At 44.5% G+C, this 22,385-nt stretch overlaps 1 protein-coding gene and 1 long non-coding RNA gene across 2 annotated transcripts in view; one reads left to right on the forward strand and one right to left on the reverse strand.

Moving 5' to 3' along the window:
* LOC123788516 (uncharacterized) overlaps positions 1-22,385 on the reverse strand; it is a 476,833-nt gene that overhangs the window by 386,827 nt on the left and 67,621 nt on the right. The gene's annotated exons all lie outside the window — the stretch shown is intronic.
* GLRA1 (glycine receptor alpha 1) overlaps positions 3,304-22,385 on the forward strand; it is an 80,139-nt gene continuing 61,057 nt past the window's right edge. The window contains exon 1 of the mRNA XM_087867840.1: positions 3,304-3,359. Coding sequence (XP_087723966.1) covers positions 3,304-3,359 — 56 coding nt within the window. The remainder of the gene's footprint in view (positions 3,360-22,385) is intronic.

Here is a 22,385-nt window from a genome sequence, read left to right on the forward strand (position 1 = left end):
AGCACAGTAGTCACAATAAGATTAGACCAGAATGCCATATCTTCCATGCAGCTTCTTGTGATGAGAATGAATGCTACTCTCCCTGCATGACTTAGGCCCAAAGAGATTCAGTCATTTATCCAACATCATCCAGACTTTTTGAGGCAGAGTTAAAATAAGGACATAAATCTCTGACCTCCAAACCTACAGGGATTTTCAATAGTGACCCACACAAGACAGAAAGATCCAAGTATACTGCTTATAGGCATAAGAAATATGTGAGGTCTGGGGTAAAAAGTGTAGATTCACAATGAGGAGCTTTTCCCACTGAACCTCTGAAGTGATTTTATGTCTGGAGGTTCAAAGTACTGTTCATCTTACACATTGGCAGATCCCCAGTGCTTGGCACACTCTTACTTCATGTATGTTGATTAAATAAAAGTAGCAGCCTCAGAGTAAACAGAAGCCTGCTAGAAAACAGGGGCCCCCAGGTAGTAAATATTCTCCTCTCCTGCATAGCCCAAAGTCTTGGAGCCAGTCACACCTACATCAGCAACAACAACAACAACAACAACAACACACACACGCACACGTGCACGCACAAACACACACACACACACATACACACACACATACACACACAGAGTCCCTTGAAGGAAAAGAAAAAGTAACTTCTACACACTGCATCCAGGTGCTTCCTAGCCCGGTAAGGAGCAAGGACAAAGTTGTGATATCACAGTTTGTTTTAGAATCTTCAGGATACAACAATGACACAAATAGATGCATACATATATGCCCATGTGGACAGAGACCCATTTACAAGCACAAATGTACTAACACACATGTGTACTGCCCATTCGCTTCAGAATTAGGGTGGATACCATATCACAAATCAATTTATATAGAGAGAAATATACATGTTTGTCTTGCCCAACCTACTCACAAATGTACACACACATGTATACAAACACATTCACAAAGATAATATTTACCTCAAGTTATTACCATGAGAAGTAAATGAGATTATGTGAAGTGCACACTAGTGTCTGATAGATAAAAAGGCATGCTAATAAAGGTTAGCAATAGATACAGATAGACACTATAAATGTGTATAAGACTTCTATGAATAACTACCTTCAAAGCTAAATTTCCTTTTCAGTCACTACTCAGAAACTCATGGAAATTCTAAGCAGCCCATCACTGTTCTGGTGTGTGGAAGCCAATAAAGGAGAGTAATGTGGGTGTGTCATAACAGTGGCGTGGAGGTTGGAGATGGGGGATTCTTGCTGGTAGGAGACTGATGAACAAAGCTTTCCATAATTCTTTGGGGAGAAGACCTGGGCTTGGAGACAGCTGCGCTGTTAAGAACTATTCTAGGGAGAACCAACCTCCAAAACCTCAAAAGAAGGAGTTCCTAATGCTGCTGAGAAAGAGGGAAGGGTTGTCCCCACTCAGTAGACTGGGAGGGAGGCCCCAGGGTCCCAGCCAGTTCAAAACAGCCAGAAAATCCTGCAGAGGCTATTAATCCACCAAAGTCTGGTAGCTTGGAGAAAATCTGATTAACTCCACCTCCCCAGCTGGGCTCTACAGTGAAATATATAGCTGGTATCTGAGACTCAAATAAGGTGGGAAACAGAGAAGTGGGGGTGGGGGTAGAAGTGGTTAAGTACTAGATACCTGTGTGTAAAGCTAAAGAGTAGAAGTGGTTAAGTACTAGATACCTGTGTGTAAAGCTTGGCTCAATCATTATTTGGGAACAAGACACAGCTCTCTTAGGCTCTGTTGCCCCAGCTGGTGACACGTAAATAAAACTGTCTCCTGTTCAGTTGGAAGAGGGCATATCTTCCTTATCTCCCCAAAGGGTGCCCACAGCAAGGCCAGGACTTCTCCCTCTTGACCCTGGACAGTGCTCAAAGAATTTCTCCTGCATTTTCCTGTTGTAGTGGCCCAGGGGAAGAGGTGGGAACTTTTATGGACCAGACTTCTTGAAACCTCTCCTTTACTTCTGTACCAAATATTTTAACTTCAGAGCTCTAAAGAAACTCAGGGATCTGGTTCAATTCTTCCCTTTAAAGATAATGTACTGATCCCATTGGCAGGTTCCAACTGAGACCCGCGGTGTTTGTTTTACTCACATACAACTACATTCTTTAAATATTGTGGCAATATTTTGAGAGACCTCGAGAGATTAATTCCATAATCTCCCTTACCCCACCGCCTGCTTGCAAAGGAGAGGAGAGACGCGGATCTCGTCCAGCACTTTAAGCGTTAAACTCAACACAGAGTCTAATACACGATTGGCCAAACACTGAGAAAAGATCTGGTTTTCGCAGCCGCGGGCCAATGAGCACCTCGAGTGGGAGGGTTTGAAGATACTAAGGAGTTTTTTCCCCCCTTTTTTCCTCTCCACCCCCTCCCATCGGCCTTCGCCCGCCCCCCCCCAACCCCTATGCCGCCAGTTTGTTAAATTAATGCAGTAAGAAAGTCTGAAGATCTGAAGGAGTCCTGGCCAAAGGAAGATGGGCGAGCTCAGAAAATCGAGATGCATCTGAAGCCTTGGGCTACTGAGCCCCGCGGGGTCGCCATGGACCCCGGCAGCCCCTGAAACTTGCCCTGAGCTCTCTCACGCCTGCAGCCCCAAGCAATGGGACACCTTTCCTGCAGCGATCATAACTTATTCGTCGGGGACCAAAGAACAGGGATCGCAAGGCGACAGCAGACCGGCACGCAGGCAGGGGAACGAGATTCCGGGACTCGGTCGCGATGCGCCAGCCTGGCACATTCTCCGGGATTTAACTGAAGGCAGCACCGTCAATCGCTTCCCCTCGCCCCTAACCCCCTCAGGCCAGCCCAGGGGCATTAAGCCCAGCTCTCTCTACCCAAGATGCTCGCCCAACCTAACGGTCCGAGGCCAGCGCTCTGATCGCCACAGAAGATTTTTTTTTTCTTGCATGGAGCTGGCCGTTTAAACAGAAAAACAGGGGTAAAAAAGAAAATATACCCACCCCCAAACGTGCCTCCCCAGCGCCGCAGGGAGACAACAGACAACCTGGAGTTTAACAAACAGCAATACTCTTCGCGCTCCTGAAAAGCGGGGCTGGACGCTCTCCGTGGTGCTGAAACGCTTCGCGGCTGCCTCTGTCCGTGGTACCTACAGACCCCTCGTTCCAATTTCCCCTGGGGCTCTTCCTCCGCGCCCCTGTTCTCCACCTCCCCTTAGCATCTGGATTATTTTTTCAATAGCGCTCGCTGGTTTTGTAAGTGCCAATTTGAAACATTTTTGCCCCCATAACTCGTGGACTACAAAGCACAAGGACCTGAAAAATGTACAGCTTCAATACTCTTCGACTCTACCTTTGGGAGACCATTGTATTCTTCAGGTATGCAATTTTCTACTGACCACATCACTGTAATGGAAATGGGGGAAAGGAGCACTGAGGCTGACTCTGTCCGTGATCCCCTCATTTGGGGGGAGGGGGCTGTTGTATACCGCTGCAATCGGGTCTTTCCATCCCCCGCTCCCCCACCCCACCCCGCCCGCAGGGTGTCTGGCTTGTGCGTGGAGGTCTGAGACAGTCGCCGCTCTGGCAGCTGTTTGCCTGTTTTTTGTGATTTGTTTGTCCTTCCACCTGCTATACCCCCGCCCTATTACTGGTCCCCAGCCCCTCTGCATATTGGCTCTCACTGGGCTGAGGACTTTAAGGAGAAGCTTTAGGAGTTACTCAGTTTAATTAGGACTGCATTCTCTCTAACCGCAGTGCCGAAAACCTCAGCTCTCCCGTCTGGGAGCCAAGTGACAACTAGCGGTGACGGGGAAGGTTGCACTCGAACTTGCTGGACACAGAACATTTTATTTTCTCTCGTTTTTTGTTGTTTTCTTTTTCTGCGGGGGGGGGGGGGTGCTGAGGCTTAGTGCTTGGAAACAATAGCGTTATGACCTCAGGTTGTAAAGCCCTGAACTTGGGTGCAGAGTGGATCTACTTAGGAAGAGATCCTGGGAAACATTTTCCTTTTGAAACTTTGACTCCCTCCTCTCACCCACTCACCTTTTCAAACTCTACTTTGTTAGCTGCAGATCCTGAACTGATGGACAATTCTTGTTTGTTTTGTTTAATTTATGTCTATCCCTCAGTCTGGAGCTGAGTTCCCTCAACCGTTCTCTCCCAGGTTAAAATTTTCTGCCTACAGGCTTAGCATTCTGTTAGTACAAGTGAAAGTGAAAAATTACCTCTTCAGGAAGCATTGAAATAGATAGTCCTTTTGTAAGTGGGTAAATCACCCATCATCAGAGATGGTTATGATATATATGAATTGAAAAAAATTTTTCTTCTTCTATGACCCACAGGGATCATTAATCTTCCTCATTCAAAATACCTGCCTCTCATGTTTTACCATGGCATTGTATTAACAGCCATTTGGAAAAACCCATTCTAGGTTATTTCTAAAAATAAGTAACTCCAAATATTATTGTCTCCCACCGTAAACTAGCAACTAATTCTTAGTTTTCTTTTTAACATTGTAGAGAATTCTGCATATGAATTGTTGGTTTGACTAACCTGTCGATTGGTTTATTAAATGAATGACACCTCCCCCAGACCCCAGATTGTAAAGGTCTATATGTGAACCACTCTTAATGTCTTTCTCTTGAGACGAAGAAAAGACCCCCTCCTTCCCTAAAATACCCAACGCTAAAGCTTCTAATCTCCAGTTCAAACAATTCTTTGATAGGCCATAGTCCTGCCCACAGCTCAGAATGCAAATAGTCAGGGAGTCAGATAGAATGAAAAAAGTGCAACAATCCAGGGCCTTGTGAATTGTAGTGAAATGTGGCTACTTAATGGGGGAAAGAGCAGGAAGTATCCTCTTAACAATATCAAATCCTTTCTCCCCTACATACATATAGAACTGGAAAATGCTGTGGAGGTGGGGTACTTGGTAACATTTGTATGCAAATTGATTCTCTAGCTTACGGAGACAGAAGCGAACCAGAAAGATTAAAGAGCAAATTAATAGGACGAAGCACATCACCCCCCCACACACACACACACACTCGATTCCTTTCTTCTTGATGAACAGTATGCTTGATTTTCTTCTCCCCGACATTGTCTTTCACAAAAGGGAGACACAGTCTAAAAGGTTTGCATTGTAATCATTTTGATAATAGTATGAATCCACCGTGTTAATTCTTTAAGTAAACTGGTGGTGGCCTGTCAGGAAGCCTCACTCTACATCTCCTTCCACTACATGTGTCAAGGCATATCTGAGCTACAATGTGTATGGGATTCTGTGTTTATAAGGAAAGAAGAGTAATGACTCCGGAGAGCTGGGAAGGGATTGGTACTATTGCACTTTCAAAATACAGGAATGGCTACATCATCTGAGGAGTAAATGTTGTTTCAGAAATATTCTGAAACATAAAGTAATAAAACTAGGAATTGAACTAGGGAAATACCCTCAGGAATTTTTTCAGAGAGATGGGGAAAAAAGGTCAAAAGGAGGGAAAGTATTGTCTTTGTGTAATTGGCACTTTCATTTCTAACTCTCATTTTTTAAATTTTAGGTGAAAATACTGAAGTATTAAAGTCTGGGGACTCAGTAGAATTGTATGTGGGGGTAAATGGAGACGGGCAGCTCCCTAGCAGGTTCCATGTGAATAACCCTTTCTCCCCCCAAGGGACAGGCACCCGTGTTGGAATGAGCCAGTCCAATCATCTCAGGCACCCAGGTACTCCTTAGATTAAATGATGCCAGCTGCTCACCTTGTTGGGGAAATCTGGGGGCTGGAAAAGGAAAGGCCATCAATAACGGAAGTACCGCTGCATCAGTACATAACCAGGAAAATCGCAATAATGTCGGTAGAACAAAACAACAATCGAAGTGAGCCAGAAATCTCAGATGGTGCCAACACAGAGAACAAATCGAGGCCTTAGACAGAGCTGAGGGGAGAGGGACGTAGGGTACTGGGAGGCACACAGCATTGCAGTGCTCATCAACTGTGACCCCATAAGTGAAATGAGGTGATTTGGCTGAAGTTCCTGCTCTGGTATTTTAAAAGCCTATGGTTCTAAAATTCCATGAGTGACATTCTAGGATTCAATAACCTAAATTTTGTCTCTTTATTTTCAGTTGGAGATGGGGCTTTATACCCAGACTGGTCAAAATAATAGGCAAAGATATGGGTTTTTTGTTTGTTTGTTTTGTTTTTTTTATGGTAGAAGCACATTCCTTTCAAACCTCCTTTTCAAGCCAAAGGGAACTTTGCTTTGATTCCCAGAGCCTTTACGGTGCCTTAAGGCTAGAATGGCCCAGGAAGACCCCCAAATTTTTTATCTGCTGAGCAATTCACATAGATTCACAGCATACAATGTGTTTCTCAGTCTCAGCACTACTGACATTTTGAACCAGATAATCTTTATTAGGAGGGCTGTCCTGTGCATTGCAAGATGTTTAGCAGTACTGTGGCCCCAGTGATGCCCCTCTCCCCAGTCATGACAATCAAAAATGTCTCCAGACCTTGCCAAAAATCCTGTGGTGAGGGTTGGGGTATAAAAACTATCTGCAGTTGAGAACCACCAGTACAGAATGACCAAATATTTAATATGCTGTTCTGATGTACTAATTATAATGAAGAAAAAAGTCTAGTTTCCTTGAGAAAATGCTTCTTAAGAAACACACAAAGCACCGCAATGAAGCAAAAAGGGACCTAGCTCATGCTCGCAAAGGGAATAAAGATAGAGGAGATAAACCAAGTCTAATCCATGGCGGGTTTTCTCAGAAGATGATCAGCTTCTCTTCATGTGCCTCTTCCACCTGCCGTCTCAGTACATGCTTCCTTGCACAGGGTTTTGTTTGAATATGGCACTCATTTACTAAGAAAGGTCACTAAAACCTTGAAGGAAAGATGTTTCTACTCACACTCAGGTGAAAAGGAACATGGCCAATAGATTGTTTCATATCATCCTGGAAAACCAGGTGAATGAGTTTTCCTTTGAGGTGGCCCCTCTGGCTTCTCAGTCTCCAAGCTGGCCAAGGGGGGCAGATCACCACCTCAGTCTCTTCCTCCTGGTAGCATGGCTGTATTTTCCCTCAAATCTTATCCACTGCATTTTGGGCACTGCAGAAAGTATCTAAAAGCTTCTGAAATGGGCCAAGGATTTTTTCCTAAGGAAAGTTTCTTGGGCAAGTTTGCACCAAGGCCAATCAAAATGTCGGTCTACCCTCTTCTGGGAGCTTAGGAACCTTGAGTAAGAGAAAAGAAAGCATCGCGTGTTTTATTCCCAAAGGACAGCTTAGAAAAGTACCCTAGGTGGGTAAATAGACTTATGAATCAGCACATAACTTCTGCATATTCACAAACCTGTGATGACCTATCAGGGGATATTTAGGAAATTTATTCTTGAGACTAATTTGTTATGAAAGAGGTTGCAAACATGTGGCGCAGTGGAGGGAGCCGTTGGGCTGTGATTTGAAAAACCCCTGTTCTAAAGTCAGCTCTGCCCCCATCCTGCAGCATGGCTTCGACAAGTCTCTATGCGTCATGGGGACTCAATCTGTTCACCAATCAACTCAAATGACTGATTCCAACACCTCTAAGTTCCCTTCAGCCTGGGATAAGGTCTTTATAAAAGACAGAGGCTCATGCCCACAAAGGCTCAAAATGAATTTGCTTCAGTGCCAACACTGTCTTCGTTTCTTCACCAGGCATTTATCATGTGTGGAAGTGTCCGGTCCCAAACCAGGCACTCTGCGGCGGGACAGAGGTAGCAGATGCCAGAGTCCCCGTCCTTGCAGAAAGGGGAGACACTGCTCCCTTGAAAGCTACATTAAAGCCACATTTCCTTCTTCAGGGGCCCCACAGAGCTCCTCTCCAGACAGCCTGTGTACGCGTCTTACGACAGCATCACATTTATGTGGGCGTCATTAACTCCATTTCCTTCATCAGCTGGCAGAAGCCAGAGTGATTTTTAAGATGGATGGCACCGTCTACTGCTTGGCCATCTTGACGCTGTTCTGCAGGTTTTCTGCTGCTTTAGGCAAAGTGGTCTTGGCCCAAAGGGCAGGAGACCCGGGATCCAGAATTTAGCTAGTACCATGACCTTGAGAGGGTTCCATGACCTTTCTGGCCCTCAGTTTCCCCAGCTGTAAAATGAAGGGAATCCACAAATCACTCTTCCTAAAATCATTTTTAACTGTGTCAGTTACAGATTATCTTCTTCCAAACTCCTTCATGATAGAACGGTTTTGATTACAAATATTGCTGCATATTTCAATTGTTAAAAGAAATAGTAATGTTGCTATTCAGGCTCAAAAGTCTAAAGAATTGAGGACCTCATTAACCAACTTCACTCTGGAGGGTTTTCTGCCCCTAGATAGTGATACCCTAGATTATTGACAAATAGCATAAATATGTCCGTTTCCCCAGGAAGCGCTTCGGATGATGAGAAAACATGGTGCTTCATTACTATCCCCATAGAGCTGAAGAGTGGCATGAGAAAGAGACCAAAAGTTTCTATACTTTCACCAGGAATTCTGTTTGATTTTTTCCCTCCCACATAAAAGCTATATTTTTAAAAATTTGTTTGCCAAATCCTATTCATCATTAACTTATTTTCCCCATCTTTATTAATCAAAGGCATACATAACTGTCAGAAATACTGAACATTATGGGATAAGCCATGTCACCACACTGAGTTGACCTAAGAGAAATCAAAAGTAAAGACATGTGATGCTTTTTAGTGAGGCTATAGAGATTTGTCAGAAATAAATACACAATTTGTTAGTGTCTCTGATATGTTTAAAATGGATGCTGAATCCTCATTACTATTTCATGAACCCCCTAGATATCCAGGGACCCCATTTGGGAAACATTAAATTTGATTTATTCTATATAGCTCCAAGAGAAGAATTGGAGCAAATTGATGGATAATTATTTTAAAGTACACACGCAAATTCTAGTTCAACGTAATTTGGAACTCTCTGGCAGATCTGTCAAGGGGTGTGATGGGCTGCCTCAGTGGTAGTAAGGGTCCCTGTCACTGGAAGTATGAAATCAGAGAAATCCACCTCCCGGGAAGGATGTAGTAGAAATTCAAGCTGCTTTTGTGGGTTGAGATTTATAATTTACTGCATTAAAGTAAATGAATGCAGGTCAGAGACAAATCTTCACGATACTTCTATTCCCTCCTCTCCTGACCCCCCAAATTACAATTCGATCTTTGTAAGCTCTCTGGGTCATGCCATAAACACAGCTGCACTCACCCCTTTCCTTCTTTAAAATGGATCGGTGATGCATAAACTGGGCAGTGAACACAAGCACACACACGCACGCACACGATGCAACAAAGGATTATTAAAAGGAAATCACCTGGTTATGTAAGAGGCTGGTGTTAAGAAATGAGAAGGACCTCAGACTAAGAAAATGTCAGAGCCAGAAAGACCACTAGAAAGTGCACTGGTCTCCAGACATGGGCACGGACAGTGTTCACAGGACCGGTGGCTGGTATGGCTGAAGGCCTCTCAGCCCTGAACTCCAGCTGTCCCTTCTGAACCAACCCCATTAAGCCTAACACACAACTGAAAACACCGTGGGGCCAGCCAGCAAATTTCACGCAGAAAGCACACTGGAAGGGAACAATGCCCTGAGATGCTGAGGAGAGGGGCTTATCTGCACAGGGCCTCTCTTTGTAATGTGAGCCCTGTTGAGGGGTGCTGCAGCCCCAAAGCTTTTGAAAGTCCTTATAAAGGATCCCTTTGTGGTCTTCTGAAGTTGATATTGTCCGAGTCTCCTGAGGCTAATTCAGTGCAATTAGATTACCACTCTCTGCCTTTGGATTCGGCTGTTTCTCAGTGTCCGTCGCTAAATGAGTTTACCGTCTTAACAGGGATCTGCTGACAGTCATTAATCCCAGACATGAAATGGGCAGCGTTCTCTCTTTGCCTCGCATACTGGGAAACCCACAGGCACCTGGAGTAAGAGCCTCTGCTCCCTCCCCGGTGAGGTCCTCCTCTATTTCCCACCCATTCACCCCCACAGAATCCCAGGTTCCTTCAGAGTCTTTTAAGTACCAACAGAATAGTGGAGACTTAAGGCAGTCCTATAATTGAGCAGCTTTCAAATCTAGCTATAAGGGGCTTGTCCAACACAGAGTGTCCCCACCACCATACAAGACTACTGAATCAGAATCTCTCAGGAGGGGGACCCAGAAACCGGTAATGTTAGCAAGAGTCAGTGCTTTTCAAACTTCAGTGTGTGTATGAATCACCTGAAAATCTCACTGAGATGCTGACTCAGACTCAGGAGGTCTGGGGTGGGGCCAGAGAGGCTGCATTTCCAACAGCCCCCAGGGAAGGCTGATGTTTCCATGGACCAAAGCTTTGAGGAGTAGGGCTCTAAATGATTCTGGCTGGGGACCCCTGACATAGATCAGCTCTTTGATTTTGCAGATGAGGAGAGGACAAATGACTTCCCTCAGGTTATAGAGTGAACGGCGGAGCTCCCCAGGTCCTGCACAATTCTATTCATCCCCCAAACTGATTTCCCTGCCTTCTGTTGGCTCATAAACACAGACACACACCTCAAGAAGGCTTCCTCAGAGACCTATCCACATTCCCACACTGGGGGCCTAGGCCCTGGAGTCCTAGCGACCTGGGAACTCCGACCATGCGATGCTGGTAACGAGAAGGGGCACCTGAGGAATGGGCTTTGAATCCCAGCCCCAGAGAGGGCCCGGGACACAGCAGTGATGTCCTGTCAGGACTGATAGAGGAGGCAGATCAAGGCAACCAGAAGGAGGAGATCTGTGGTTTCCCATGACCCGTCCCCCTGTGCACATCGCACTATCAGCCCCACATAACGAGCATACCATTTTGGACTCCCAGATGTTCAGAGAGTGTTGCCCCATGCTACCATCTGTCTGACCTCGGGATCACGTCCCTCCCTCTTCTCTACCCCCTTCGACCGAGTATCCTTCCCACAAAGCACATTATTATCTTAGACATTAAATCAAGTAACCGCTATGGGCTTTGGCCTTTGAGAGCTGCGTGTTTATTGCTGTGTGCTCAGTTCTGCAACACTGCCCAGCTCCGGAGGAATGCGTCACGGCCGCAGCAGCCCCGGTGGCCAGGCGGACTTGCAGTTCTCTCTTACACGAGCACGTGGCAGCTTATCAAGTGTTTCACACTCACGCTCCCATATGAGCTTCCCAGTCACTTTAAAAAATAGATACAAGACAGTGGTTACTATCCCCATTTTAAAGTCAAGAAAACTGAGGTTTGGGGAAATGACTTGCCTAAGACTCTATATATAGACACATACATATACATACCTTCCTAAAGCTGCAGGTCCAGTGAGCTGGCTCAGGTCTCAGGCTAAGAGCCCCCCACCTTCTGCCAGTGGGCCACAGTGGCAGGATGGAAAGAAGCCTATGAGAGAAGAGCTGGGAATTCTCCATCAGGCCTTTAGTTTGACAGCCATGTTCTTCTGATTCTTAGCCAGGTAGGTATTTCTTTCTCTGTTCTTGATCGTTTTTAATTGTACAATATATGCATACATTCCTTTTTAAAAAATCTTTCTTTTTAAAGATTTTATTTATTTGACAGAGAGAGAGACAGCTAGTGAGAGAGGGAACACAAGCAGGGGGAGTGGGAGAGGGAGAAGCAGGCTCCCAGTGGAGGAGCCTGATGTGAGGCTCCATCCCAGGACTCTGGGATCATGCCCTGAGCCGAAGGCAGACGCTTAACGACTGAGCCACCCAGGCGCTCCCCTTTTTAAAAAATCTAATACTAAAAATCCCCTTCGATAGGATCTCCAGGTCTGCCCAGCTTTTGGTTAAGGGGCATTGTACTTCATCATTTTTATTCATCTATGTATGCGTACATGTATATGGATACATACACACACGTGTAACTACTGAAGTACAAATATACTATCATTCTGAGGAATCACATTGCCTATATCATTCTGCAATTTGTTTTGTGCACGTAACACCACGTCTTGGGAAGCTTTGCCTGTGGAGGCATACAGCTCACCTCACTCTCTTAACTATTGCATAGCATTTCATGTTCCGTATATCCCATTGTTTTCCAGCCATCCCACTACTGATGGGTGTTTATACTTCCTTCTGAATTTCCCACTGCCATCAGTGCTGCAGTAGTCCCAGTGTACCTACATCTTCGTGAACACATGTGATGGTTTTCCAGGCAGATAACAAGAACAAGAAATGGAATTGCTGGGGCACAGAGTACGTGCATCTTTTATGCTAATAGATTCTGCAGGCTAACGTTCCTTTCTTCCCTAATCTTCCCTTCTTCCTCCCCCATGATGCTCCCTCTCAACCTGGGCTGCAACAATGCAGTAATAATAGTTGTTACTATTTACTGAGCATTTATTGAATGCCAGGTCTGGTGCTAACAACATCATGTGCCTCATCTCATAACCCCACAAAAACCCTTAGACGTAAGTACTATTATATTCCCATTTACAGGTGATAAAACTGAGGCATAAAGAGGTTATGTAATTTGCCCAAGGTAAGACAACTAGTAAGAGGCAAAGTCAGGATTCAAAACCAGGCTGACTCCAGAAAACATTCTTTTAACCATCGCACTGATATTGTTACTCCAAGAATGAACCAGCGAGGAGAAGAGAGGGGACTGAAGTGGATGAGGAAGACAGAGGTAGAAAGAAGATTAATTTCCCTCTCTAGATAATCAAGGGCTAATCTCTTTCGATGGTTCTAGATAATCATAAAGTTAAAGTACATTTATAAATAGATGTGAATTTTCAGTTTCCACCCTTCACAGAGCGGGGGAATGGCGCTGACTCCCGCCCCCATCACAGATGGACGTGGTCAGGGCTCTAAGGGCGGACAGGTCACTCCAGTACCTTTCTTCTTCATCCCACCTGCATTATGAACAAAAGTGCTCGATTGAAAGAGCTGTCGAGAGTTCTGGAAGACAATTTCTGCCTGGGCTGGGAGGCCAGGAAGAAGGGCAGCATAATCTGCAGCCCATTTAAAGAAATTTTTTTTTTATTTTAGAGAGAGAGAAAAAGAGAGAGAGTGTGTGTGCGTGAGCAGGGGCAGGGAGGGGCAGAGGGAGAGAGAGAATCTTCAGCAGGTTCAACGTTCAGCACAGAGCCTGGTGTGGGGCTCGATCTCACAACCCTGAGATCATGACCTGAGCTAAAATCAAGAGTCAGATGCTTAACTGACTGAGCCACCGAGGTGCCCCTAAAAATTTTTAATTGCCAGTCCTTAGTCCTCAGACCAAAGCCTCACATCCTAACTCCCAGACACACAAGACTGAGAATACTGTTTCCCTTTATCTCCGGGGAGGGAGGTTGGACAGGGAGCCCAACCTCCAGCATTGGAGGTCTCGCCACAGACTCCAGATTTGCCATTCCCAAAGCACGGCCAAAGGGCTTCTCAGAACATCTCTAGTCCGGAAAACCAGGCCCAGGCCTGATGAGGGTGGCAGGAGCAGGATGGGGACAGGAAGCAAGGACTGGGCCAGCTCTCCTCTGAAATCATGAGCAGCACTCCAGACCTGGCCTGCAGGAAGCCCGAACAATGCTGTCTCAGACACCTGTTTTCAATAGCTCTCGGAGTGACACCAGAGACTTCTCCAAGTGTATCCATAGCAGGCCTGCTGCTAAGAGAAGAAAAAATACAATAAAAACAAAGTCTCCTAGTATCAACTCTTGAAATAAACTTGCTGATTTGTTTACATTATAAGCATTACAGGTTTGCTATAAAATATTTAAACCACATAGGGAAATATGATTCAAACTAAAATCCACAGAAATCTTACCCCCTGGGGTAAATCATGTAACAATGATATGCAGCCTTCCAGATGATTTTAATAATATAATGACAAACCCATGAGTGCGTACTACACGCCTGACATCTTTCTACAAGCTATGTACTAAGCCACGTAAGCTTCAGAACAATCCTACAAAGCACTGTTCATCCCATTGTAGAGATGAGGTTACAGATGAGGAAACAGAGAGGTTAAATCATTCTCCACGGGTTACCCGCCTTGGAAATGGCAGTGCCGGACTGAAATCCAAGCAGTCTGGCTTCAGAGAGCCTTTAACCACCAGGCTACAGTAGGGAGCTGTTTCTGTTTTACAGAAATAGGATTATACAAAACACCACGTTCTACAACTTCCTTTTTTCACTCAGCAATACGTTGTCGGTGTGCATGCAGATTTATCTCATTTCTGTTTGCATTTGTGCTGCCCTTTGCTGAGTGTGCCAGGTTTTAGCCGGACACAACTCGGCATGCCAACGTATAGCCCCCACCTCCATGTCCAGCTCTTTTCCCTCACACAAACCAAATTCCAGCCCAAACTGAACTTCTCATTGGTCTCTGTAGTATGCCCATTATTCTTATCCCTGTACCGTTCTCACACTGTTCCCTATCTCTCCATAAATTCAGAAAAAACCCTCCCCTCATTTCTGCCCTGAAAGGCACACCAACCAGCTCCAGATTGAGCTCATTTGACTTTGAATCCTGCCTCGGTCACTTCCTTGCTGTATGATCTTGGCAGTTCACTCATCTTAAAAACTGAAGATAAGAGCTTCATCAATAGATCAATGAAGTTACCTTTCATGCACTTTTCCCTCGAAGAGCATAAGCCCTTAACAAACGGCAATTTCTTCTCCACTTCTCTGGGATCCTACCCATAACTTAAGTCGAGCTCTAGCCTCACGTCCTCTGCGAGGCAGTCCCTGGACCTCCACCATCCCCCAACTGGCCACAGACTCGCCTTCCTAAATCCCCTTGGAGATGTAGGCATGACCCTTGGCACTCAGGTCACTCACAGTGGCCTTACGAGCATTTGGGTGCCCTTCTAATTTCCCTACGGGGTGTAAGTCCTTCCACAGCCAGGAACTTAATGAATGTTGTGGGATGTGTGGAAGGGGAACAAGAAGATAAAGAACATCCTCTGGTGCTTCCCAGAGTTTCCAACTTGTTCTACCACCTCGTACATAGCATTGTCCCTGCGGTTCGTGTATATTAGGTTGAATTACTATATTAGGTTGAATTACTTGAATGACTTGGTCCCCAGAAGCTGGCTCCCCCATCATCTTACTGACTCTGCAGAAGCCCAGGATCGGAAGGCTTCCAACGAGCCAACCCCAAAGCACTGCTGTATCTCACTGTGACCCCTTTTTGCTCCAAGACATGAGTCACAGGGAGAGTGAGCTGGACATGGTAGCTCGGCCCTGGCTCAGTAGCCATTGAGGTGAGTGGCTCAGCTTTATCCTTGCCGTCTGGCTGAGCATGTTCAAACTCTGGGCCTTTCAAAACATCTGAGCCATCACAGGTAAAGCTGCATGGAGGCCCCTTCCACAGGACAAGGCAAACTTCCTATAATGGTTTTTAATTGTGCAGAAAGCATGAACTTCATTAGAGATCGTTTTCTTGGTGTGACCTAAAACATAAAGTAGAAAAGAAAAACTCTCGACAGAAGCCAAGAAAAGACTGCATCATATCCAGCAAGAAGGGGCTTGGAGGACTTTGTTGAACATGCCTTGGAATATAAAAAGCTACACTTCCTGGAAAAGAGGGTGACAAGGTTCAATAAAAGGTGTAACCCCCATGCTGCCTCAAAATTGAACATCCTGGAGATTAGAACAAGCTTTTCCTCCCCCTGCAATTCCTGCTCTGACTTTGTAACCGAGTCTCAGTTTTTCCACCCCTATAATAAGACTGGACTGTGTAAATAAAGACTATGGGTCTTTTTAGCTGTCATTGAATAATTCTTAAATTAAGCTGGCTCATAGAGGACCCAGGAGTTAAAAACTCTCGTGAATCAGTCAAATATATTCCAGAATCCTGGTTATACCACTTGATTGATAACTGTATGTCCTGGACAAAGATTGTTTTTAAGATTCCTAAGCCTCAGTTTTCCTTATCTGTAAAATGGCAATGATTAGTATCCACTCCCCTTGCCCCCAAAAAATCACCCTAAGGATTAAATGGAGAAGGTGTATCGAGTAGTACCCATACACATGGCACAAAGACATCACGCAAAGCAGGAAAACCATGAGGACTATTATTAAAAGGGACTAGGTGCAGAGCATTATGGGAGCATCAAGAAGAGTCTGTTTAACTCTGCCTGGAGGTGGGGAGACAGCACAAAGTTGAAGGAGCCAGGACACTTAAACTGGGCCACAAAGAATGACTAATTCACCAGGTGACAACGAGTGCCAAGAGAGAATGTTGCAGGCAGAGGGAGAAGGCTTGTGGAACAGGCAAGCTGGAGGATGGGGAGCTCAAGGACCCTGGAGGGGCCAGCCATCCACTGTCACCCAGGCTCAGCCCAGTCCTGCTCTGCTCCGTTCCCTCCCAATGCGCCTTTTATCAAGTGGAAGCCCATCTGAGAGTGGACAATTTGCTCATTATCCCAAAAATATTTATTGAATTCCTACTATAAGCCAGTAATTGTTCTACGTTCTGGGGATAGACACAGTGATGAACAGAGCAGATGTAGTCCCTACTCTCATGCAGCTTAACTTCTAGAGGGGTCTACAAACAAACAACTTGGGAAACTATAGATTTTCAGGTCATTGGCACTGCTACAAACCCAGCAAATCAGATGACGGAACAGAGACTAGTCCATTGGAGTCCACCCCAGGCTGCCTACACTTGCACATGCACACATCATCTCCCTTAAGACTATATCATAGGGGGCACCTGGGTGGCTCAGTCAGTTAAGCGTCCAACTCTTGATTTTAGCTCAGGTCATGATCTCAGGGTCATGGGATCGAGCCCCGCGTTGGGCTCCGCACTCGGTGGAGATTCTCTCCCTCCCTCTCCCTCTGCCCCTTGCCCCACTCGTGCTCTCTCTCTCTCTAAAATAAATACATAAAATCTTACCAAAAAAGACATATTATAGGGAGATGGGCAGATGAGGAAAATCCTTTTCTTTTTACTGATGAGGAAACTGAAACCCTGAGAGGAGCAGTGATTCATCCAAAATCTCATGGCCAATAAGTGCCACAGGCAGGTGACCTCATTCCATGCAGAAAAGTCAAAAATATCCAGGACAAAAGATTAAAATGGAGGGGGAATGCAGAGAGCCAGTAGCAAAACAGTATGTACGGTAAGATCCCATTTCTATTTTTTTAATGTTTTATTGTTTTTATATGGAGAAAAAGAAGTCTAGAGAAATGGTCCTAAAACTGTTTATAGTTGTTTTATCTCTTGAGAATGAGACTATGGGGGACTTTTATTTCCTACATTAAATATTTTGGTAATGCTTGAATGTTTCACAATATATATTACTTTTGAAAGCTGAAAAAATAGATTTTTTTCAAAAGAGGGTGTCAGAGAGCATGGGAACACAATCAAACTTGGAGCCCACCTACATAAAAGACACATGCACCAGGTAGGGAATAAAGACATTTGGAGTGGTCTGATCCAACGCCCCATTGATTGGTTTCTCCGAGTAAATAAACGTAGAGGCTAAGGCCGTGTGATGTGTTTGAAGGAATTTTCTGAGCAAATGGAAGCTGCTTTCCCCACTGAAGTCATAGTGCTAGAAGTGAGATGTCATTGGAAAATGAAAGGCCAGAGTTATATTATAGACTTGGGTTTTTAGAACAAGTGAGGGATGGAATGTATTTTCACCAGGGTAAATGAAGCTGTACCCAATTCTTTTTGCAATTTCATAAAATCCTCCTAGTCATTAAAAAAAAAAAAAAAGTTAGAGATGGAAAGAATTATCTGACCCAATCCTTTCAATTCCCATGGGGGAACAGAGAACAGAAGGAAAGGAATTTGTCTGAAATCAACAGTGAATTAATGCCCAGCCCAGACAAGGACTGAGGACTCTAAGTCTCTTATCACCATGACAATTTTCCCTTAACCCTAAAGATTGTTCCACTGGTAGGATGCAAGACAAATTTCAATGGTACAGAATAATTTTCTTTTATTTTACTTACCATGAATTTTATTTTACTAGGTACTGGAATTTACCAATTTTATTGTAATACTGGTAGTTTCTGTTAAGTTAAAAAGTCAAATTAAGGGTGAATTAAATAACATTTTATGAATTGGGCAAAATTTGTCATGTGATATACAGGCAATTTGGGTTCGAAGAATGCTGTACTCCACCAGTCCATCTTAGACACTGCCATTGGATTGAATGGAAAATACCAGAAGGACTTGTGAAACTCAGTTCTGAGCAAAGCCTAACTGTACCTTAAAATCTCAAATGGCTTCTCAATGTGAGTCATGGACATGGGCTGCTATACGAATTCAAATAGTTGGAGGAAAGATGGCACATTTGGGTAAAAAGTAGGCACATTCAGCAGACAGGGCATAGCAGGGACAAGGTCACCAACAAGTATCTATTGAAACTATATTCGTAGTTTTCTGTTTTCTTCTCATGTTAAAACATTGGTGACTCCCAATCCTTTGCCTATGAACAGAAATTCCTCTTAATAATATTTATAATATTACCAGATAACATGTATTTAGAATCTATTAAATGCCAGGAACTTTTCTGAAAGTTCCATATGCATTAACTATGTAATCTTTAAAGCAACTCTATGAAGTAGGTACTATTATCATCCCCATTTTGGGGATGATGCCAGGTTGTGCCAAAGCAGTGATTCTACCAATCTGGGACACCTTAAGACCAATCCAGTTCAAAGTCTTCATATGCAGAAAGACTCTTTGTACAAACCTCACATTCAGAGATGTGTTGGGGCAGAATGGAGGGACTAGAGTCTCTGAGGAAGAAAACTGAGGGACTCACACAAATCCCAGTCCTTTTCAGTGAGGAAAGGAGATGGGGAGAACTTGACAACACACTCCCTTCAGGTCTGCACCCAAAGTCCTGATTTCCTTTCCATCTGTCCCCATGAATTAATGAAGAGACAAAAGAGAATAAGAAACAATGTGGGGCAAGACAAAAAGAGGGAGGACAAGATGAGGGGGTGGAGAAAAGGGGAGACAAGCAGAGTAATCAAGAGGGAAGAGTCTCCTCTGGGTTCAGCCAAGACCATTCCGTGTGAGCCTCCCTCCCTGAACCACAGTATTCTCATCTGTAAAATGGATGGACAGACTGGACTTGTTGACTTTTAAGATCTCTCTCAGCTCCATCATTCTAGGATTCAGAAACAAATGAAGGAAAAAGAAGAAGGTAGAAGACCAGAAGGGGAGAGAAGTGTAGGCAGGAAGAAGCGAATGCTAATGAGGAATGATGAAAGGGGGAGGACACAAGAGGAGAAAGAAGAGAGGAGTCTGCTTCTCTTTGAAAGAGAAGAAAGGACCCTTGTATCAAGAATTAAAGCAATAAAAGCTTTATTCTCAGGCAGTCAATGCCATGCCTCCCCCTGGTGGGGGCCATGGCTGGAGTGGTGGGGGCCAGGGCTGATGTCTGAAGAACAGGGGCCTGAAGCAGCCCTAGGAGGTGGGATGGGGGCTGCCTGGTTGTCCCTGTCTAGGAAGGAGGGCAGCGCCTCCTCCTCAGGGCCTGACAATGGACAATGATGATTAGCATATTCCCAGGTGTGAGGGATGTCCTGGGGAAACGAGAGGATGCGCCCAAGGGAGCTACAGCTGCAACATTATCACATTGTGTCTGCAAGGATGCAATCCTGGGAACCACCCAACAGAGAAAATCCCAGGCCAGCAACAGATCTTCCAAGGTCATCTTCAACCTCCTGCCTCTAAGCATCCCTTCCCTAATAGCCCTGTGCCAAGGGAGTTAGCACAGAGTGACACTCAGTCCTATTCTCCAGTTTTCAGAGTTGTCTGAGCCATCCCAGGCCCTGAGGCCCTTGAAGACAAAGACAGTACCTCTGACTGATTGAATACACCCTTAATGCACACGGCACAGTGCTGGGCACGTGGTGGGCTCTCCGATAATTGATCAGTAGGTGAAATGGTTCTCTTCTGTCTTCCAATAATATCTATTTTGTTGCCTAACATTTCAGTCTAAGCTTTCTTTTTGTTTATTCCACTGCCCCTGTTTCAAAGTCCAACCTGTCATTTGCCTGAGAGGACAGAACCTGGCAGATATAGGCCTCTGTAGAAGTGAGGGAGAATACCCACTCTGCAGGTGACATCGCCGAATCCGGACTTGACCCCAGGGAAGACGTGAATAGACAGAGACATTATATAAATGAGAACCACAGGTGCAAAGGAAAAGACCATAGATAATTGTTCACTTAACACACAATGAGCAACTTCTGTATGCCAGGTTCTTGGCTAAGCAATTGATCTGAATTTTGTATTCTTCCCAACAATCCTAAAATTAAAATTAAGTATTCCTCGCTTACAGAAGAAGAAACTGAGGCTCAGAAATGTTAAGCAACTCTCAAGGTCATCAAGTAAGTGGTAAAGTCACAATTCTAGTCCATTCTTCAGCTGACTCATCCTTACAGTATGTTGCCTAGGGTTCAGCCTAATCCGTGAACACTTCCGGCAACAAGAAACATGTCCCTCCTGACGCTGCCTCCTCCGCTATTGGGCGGTCCTCATGGTCAACACGGTCTTTCCGACTCCGAAAGTCCCATCCGCCTTTCCTGGCACCTGGCACAAGTCAGTGGGCTGTAAAAGGTACCTCAGCTATGGAATCAGAAAAATCTGGTTCTATTCCTACCTACCACCTACCAGCCATGTCACTTTCAACCAAGGCACTTCAGCCATCTTCTGCCATCTGTGCGAGAGGAACACAAATATGGTCATCTAGTGTTTGGGGGAGGAAAAAATAAATAATACTTGCACAGGGCTGAACTCAGTGCCTGGCAAACAGTCAATATTCGAGAATATTATTTTACGGAGTCCCTCTTCCCCACGACAACCTGACAGAGATTTGTAAAAAATGATCTCTCTGCCTAAATCTTCTCTGAGCCAAACAACCACAGAGTCTTTAATTATTCCTTACAGGTCAATTTCAAGTTTGTTTACCAGCTGGGCTGTTCCTTTCTGGACCTGCTCCAACCTGTTAATGTCCCTCTTAAAATGCAGGGCCTACGATGGAATATAATAAATGGGCCAAGCTTTGAAGCGCAGCCCACATCCCTTACTTCTTGCCATCCCTGCCTCTCTTACTCTTCATATTTTCCTGAAGCTCTTCAGAATTATTAGGTGTAACCTAGACTGGCATAAAACGTTAGTAAAGAATCTCACAAAAACTTTAATTTGTATTTGTAATAGTAGCGGACACACCAAGTGGTCGCTCTGTGTCTGACGCCACCTCCACACCTGACATGCGTTTTCTCCTTCAACCCCAACAATCCTAGGAGCACACTACTGCCCTCCTTTTTCTGATAAAGAAATAGATTTGAAGAGGTTAAGTGACTTGCCCAAGATCCCACAGCTGTGTGACAGATTTGAGTCCACTGTGCCATCCTACCTCTCAAATCAAGCACTTATGGGAGGCTTATTACATCTAAGTACTTTCAGCAATCAAAAAATTGGATGTGATCCAGGCAGAAGACATAGGCAGGGGCAATTTAATATAAAAAAAAGAAATGTCTTGCACCTGCAACATTGGACTCGTGACCTACACTGTCACAAAGGTCTCTCCTTCTCCCCTCTAGCACACGCCAATGTCCATGGCTTCTTGGGCAATCTGAGTTAATGGAGAAAAAGGAAAAAGATAAAAGTGGTCATCTCTCTTCTTTTAATTTTCACTGTCCCACCATTTCCTTCAACCCTTGCCCCTAGCAGATTCCACCTTACAAAGAATTTTCAATGAGGAGCCTGCTGGTCCTGGGGTTGGGGGAGACCAAACCTCCTTTACACTGATGGGGTTTTTCTGCCTTAGAAAGAGTCATACTCTTTGACTCAGCAATTTTGCTTCTAGGACATAAACAGAGGTTTGTGACCAGGGGAGGTTTTCACAGCATCACTTATAATAGCTAAAAATTGAAAATAATACAAATGCCCATCAGTAGAGGGATAGCTAAGTGAATGCTAATACAGCCACACTCTGGCACAGGCATTTATAATCATGTTTCTAAAGGTTTAATAACAAGAGAAAAATGCTCATTTAGAATCCTCAGTTTAAAAAAAAGCAGGAAACGAAACCGATTATAATCTACAGAGGAAAAAGGAAAACCCAGAAGAAATGTACTAATATGGTAACAGTAGGTATCTAGATAATGGGATTTCCAGGGGTGTTTTATTTTTTTCTTTGAACCTCATTGTATTTTTCCAATGTGCATTTATTGTTTCAATCATCAGATGACAATGGTATTTTTTAAAAGGGCTGAAAGAATCTGGTCTTGGGGCAGCCAGCCAGCTTGTGAAGAACAGGTTTTGCCACTGGACAGTTTCCACCTGTGCAGCAGCAATTACTACTCTGTTACCATCAGATCATCTTAATCCTATTGATTGAAATGCCAAAGTAATGCTATTAATTTACTACTTAACAGATAAAT

The sequence above is a fragment of the Ursus americanus genome, chromosome 15 (genome assembly GCF_024610735.1).
Source record: "Ursus americanus isolate L20-20 chromosome 15, mUrsAme1.1.p, whole genome shotgun sequence".
Classification (NCBI taxonomy): Eukaryota; Metazoa; Chordata; class Mammalia; order Carnivora; family Ursidae; genus Ursus; species Ursus americanus.